The sequence below is a fragment of the Petaurus breviceps genome, unplaced genomic scaffold (genome assembly GCF_028583685.1).
Source record: "Petaurus breviceps papuanus isolate PSGF00001 unplaced genomic scaffold, PetGlider_PUasm1.0 91041, whole genome shotgun sequence".
NCBI lineage: Eukaryota > Metazoa > Chordata > Mammalia > Diprotodontia > Petauridae > Petaurus > Petaurus breviceps.
The window spans coordinates 37,602,826-37,607,587 of NW_027187400.1; the positions used below are offsets into that span (position 1 = coordinate 37,602,826).

General features: G+C 43.7%; 1 protein-coding gene across 1 annotated transcript in view; it reads left to right on the forward strand.

Moving 5' to 3' along the window:
- Positions 1–4,762, forward strand: part of CFAP74 (cilia and flagella associated protein 74) — a 111,914-nt gene that overhangs the window by 9,608 nt on the left and 97,544 nt on the right. The window contains exons 4-5 of the mRNA XM_069078375.1: positions 62–160; positions 968–1,072. Coding sequence (XP_068934476.1) covers positions 62–160; positions 968–1,072 — 204 coding nt within the window. The remainder of the gene's footprint in view (positions 1–61; positions 161–967; positions 1,073–4,762) is intronic.

Here is a 4,762-nt window from a genome sequence, read left to right on the forward strand (position 1 = left end):
CTTCCCCCCCCCCAAAAGAAGAAGATCAAAGAGCAAGCTAAAACCTTGACTTCCTTCCTAGGCAGGACCTAGAAGCGTGTTTGCAGCGGATAGACTCAATTCAGAAACAGAAAACCCATGTGGAGACTGAAATACAGATGGAGAAAGAGGCCCACAACATGTACGTAGAGATCTTCCCTCTGCCTGCCTTCCCCAGTCAGTGGTAATGAGGGTCCACTGAGCAGCGGCCACCTTGTTCTTTCTTCGGGAGATGCCAACTAGCATTGAAAGAAATAACACACAGATTTAGCCATGAAATTGTATAAGTTGTAGGTCAGCGACCAATAACCCAATCATTTTTGTTAGGACAAAAAACCCTCAACATGTTCTTTTGGGATGACTTTGGAGTTACCATGAGTCCACTGACCCCCAAGGGTAGCTTGAGCATGGCAGCTCCCAGGAGGCATCATGGAAATGGATGCCATCCTTCTTAAGGTCATTTATCCACAGAAAGAACAAGTAAGTGCACCTGTATGAGGAATTTTACTTTAGCAAGGCAGCTTGGGGGTCATGGAAAGAACCCCAAAGCAGGGCTCAAGAGGTCTGGTTTCCCCTCCTGACTCGGTCACTTACTGAGGAGAAAAGAGCGGAACAATATCATTGAACTGGGAGAAAGTCGCATCCCCCTCTGGCCCTGCGTTTTCAGTTCTGTAAAATGAAGGGCATCAATTACTTTATTACCAAAAACCCTTCTATTTGTGATGTTCCAAGATTTTGTGTAAGTGATGGTGTAGTACAGTTGGAGTCTTTTCTGGGACCTAGAAATTGGGCAACAGCATTGAAAGCCATTACGTGAACATAAACTGGGAAACGTTTAAACATCCATCTCAGCCTGCGGGCTCAGGGATTGTTTCTTCATTTAGCTTATGAGATTTTCCCATTCAATGTTCCCAACATCTTCCTTCCTTCCTCTGATTTGCCCATCCAGTGCAGCTGTGTTTCGTCTACAAGCAATGCACCAGCGTCTGTGCACAGAAATGGAGCATGAGAAAGACCTGGAGGCGAAAATTTCTTCGATTCTGAAAGAAAATGAGTAAGTTCAGAAATGGAATGGAATGGAAGGGTGTGGGGTTCACTGCAACCTTCTCTTAATCAGCATGGCTGCACACTCTAAAGACTAAAGTCTCTTATTAATTGATTTGAAAAAGGAAAAAAAAAACATAAAGTTTGTAAATGGGAGCAGTGGATTCTAATCAGGAAGACCCAAGTTCAAATCCTGCTCCTGACATGTGTAAGACCCTGAGAAAGTCCCTTAACCTCTCTGAGCCTCAGTTTCCTCATTTGCAAAATGGGGCTAATAATAGCACCTATTTCACAGGACTGTTTTGAGAATCAAATGAAACACTATCTATAAAGTACTCTGCAAATCTTAAGTTTACTACTATATAGCTATGTAATTCTATATTATATATACATATACATACATACATACATATATGCATATACACATACACACATATATTATATATTATGTATATATTAGCTAACTGGTTAATGGGGCAGCTAGGTGGCGCCATAGTGCACAGAATGCTGGGACTGGAGTCAGGAAGTAAATCTTGAGTTCAAATTCAGCCTCAGACACTTAGTTGAGTGACCCTGGGCAAGTCATTTCACCCTGTTTGCCTCAGTTTCCTCATCTATAAAATGGGGGTACATTAAAGAAGGAAATGGTAAATCACTGCTGTATGTCTGCCAAGAAAACCCCAAATGGGGTCACAAAGAGTCAGACACAACTGAAATCACTGAAGAACAACAAAGCTAGTAACAGCAGAAAGCTAATTGAACACTCAGAGCTAATGGAAAGGTTAACAGGGCTACTCTGTAGCTGGGCCCACAGGGTTTTTCGAGTTGCCCATTCTTCTTATACTTACTCCAAAGTATTCAAATTGGTTTTCTTTTCTTACTGATTCTCTTTCTTCTGGGCATGGTTCTGTAAAATGCTTAGCACGTTTCCAGAAGGAATGTTTCTAGTTCATTGCTTTAAGAGAATTTGGGGAAAAGATGTAAAATCATATTACTTTACGGGCCCAGCCAAATAGCCTGGTGTGGTTAATGATGTTTTAGTAAGAAGGAGTAGATATTGGGCCTGGGGGAGGGAAGCAATGGGACAAGTGGAGGAAAGATGATAGGAGAGCAGATGAGATGCTTACAGAACCTCCAACCTTCCCTCCCCACCCCCAAACAATGGGACAGATTAAAAATCCAATAATGTAAAAATTGTGCCAAGTACTTTGCGAGAGAGAAAATGCTATTTAAGGCTTCTGCTAATATTGTGTGTACTCCTAGTAAGTCTACTTTATACCAAACCAAACTACCTAGCAGGCCAATATAAGGAGTTCTAAAAGTCAATTACAGCCCATCTTTCATTATAATATTTAGAAGGCGCCGCGGGCTTGGGGAAGTTACAGCAGGAGGGATGAACAGCTAGGCGGCACCACAGCGCACAGAACACTGCATCTAGGGTCAGCATGGCGCATCTACCTGAGTTCAAGTCTGGTCTCAGATACTAGCTGTGTGACCCTTGGCAAGTCACTTAACCATGTTTGCCTCAGTTTCCTCATCTGTAAAATGAGCTGGAGAAGGAAGAGGCAAACCACTCCTGTATCTTTGCCAAGAAAACCCCAAATGGGGTCATGAAGAGTCAGACATGACTGAAAACCAAGTGAAAAGTGGGAGGGAGGAGAGGGTATTAAGTGTTTGGGGGACTACTGGGAAGAGAGGCGGTATGAAACAGGAAGAGGAGTGTTGGATCTGAATTCCATAGAGCACGGTTCAAATCCCACCCCTGCCACTTTGGGAACATTGCTTCCATTCTCTGAGCCTCAGTTTCCTTCTCTGCCAAATGATAGAGTTAGATTACATAGCTTCTAGGGTCCCTCTCTGCCCTAGATCTACGAACCTCTGAAAAGAAAACCTAGCTCTAGAAAGGAAGATAGGAAGAAGCCAAACACATATCAAGTTTATTTCAACAGTTTTCCTAGATAATGGTCCCTTTATATCACATCTCCCCCCGCCCCCGCCCCGCCACATACACACACAGGCACATATGCATACCCTCGCTCTCTGACCCCCATTGCTGTCGTTCAGTCATTTTTCAATTGTTTCTGACTCTTTGTGATCTTATTTGGGGTTTTCTTGGCAAAAATACTTGAGTGGTTTTACATTTCCTTCTCCAGCTCATCTTACAGATGAGGAAACTGAGGCAAACAGGGTTAAGTGACTTGCCCAGGGTCACAGAGCTAGTAAGTGTCTGAGGCCAGATTTGAACTCAGGAAGATGAGCCTTCCTGACTCCAGACCCAGCTCTCTATCCACCGAACCACCTAGTTGCCCCCAAACCCCATCACTCACATAATAACATCGTTCAGTTATGTTATTGGTGTTTAACCAATTTAAACCTGTTTAAAGTTTTGTAGACTGACTAGGGAACCTAATCACCACTTATTACATTGTTCTTATAGGAAAGTGTGTTTCACATTCCAAACAACTTATTTATGAATATACTTTTAGACTAGAATTCATGAGGAGATGTTCTCTAGGGGTGTGTGTGTGTGTGTGTGTGTGCGGTGGTAGAGAGAATGTTGCTCACAGCCTCTGTCTGGTGCTTGCTGACTGGGTGACCCTGACCCCTGGTCACCTCCCTCCCCAAGACTGTCAGTGAAGAATGGGTACCAATCCACATTGGTGGAGGGAATTTTCCCTTACAGGAGTTCCATATGCCAGTAAAATCATAAGTCCAGATCAAAATGTATGGACCATATGCATCTATGTACACACATGGGTGTATGGGATTATTTCACACCCTCTGGCTTGCCAAGCCCTTTTCAGGGCTGCTCATTCACCTGTTGACCAATTCTCAATGCCGGCCTCAAGACACCCTGGTAAAACCATGTTGGCAGGCAGGCTGAACCAGTTTGAGGGTGACCAACAGGCTTCAATCCTGTTGGTGAGTTGGGGGTATCTACCCCACATTTGTGAAGACTTCCCCCAGGATATTGGGCAGATAAGAGGTTTGTTCCTGAAGGCAGCTGAAGCAGGCTCTGTGGAGGGCTTAGAGCTTGATCAGACATCAGAGATGCCAAAGTCATCCACTGCATCCTGGGCCATCACCATTTGTTTTGACTTCTGTCCTGCCACTGCACTTCAATGACTCTGGAAGAGAGAGTGAGGCTGATGACTTTATGCAGCTCTGCCTCACTTAAATCCAATTCAGGGGAAGCCAGATGGTACAGTGGACAAAGCACTGGCCCCAGAGTCAGGAGGATTTAAGTTCAAATCCATCCTTAGACACTTGACACTTACTATCTGTGTGACCCTGGGCAAGTCACTTAACCCTGATTGCCTTGACAAAAAAAAAATCCAATTCACCCAGGAGCCAAGACATCACCTATGATGTCATTCATTGGTCTTCAAAAATAAAGGACAAACAACACACACATAATCATGTATGTTTATACATCCAGAGTATATAAATGATATCTATCTGTATCTGCTGTTAAAGTAGAAAGAAAAGGAAAATCTCCCTCCAGACTATCCATCCAAATTTCCCTTTGGGTTGGGGTTGCAGCAACATCCTGCTTGCAGAGCCTGGTACTGTTTGCAATGCCAGGAATGTGTCAATGTGTCTGTAAACCTTTAGTCAGAGTTAAGCTAGGATGAATACTTTACTATATGGTAAAGCTGCAAGATCTCTCTCTCTCTCTCTCTCTCTCTCTCTCTCTCTC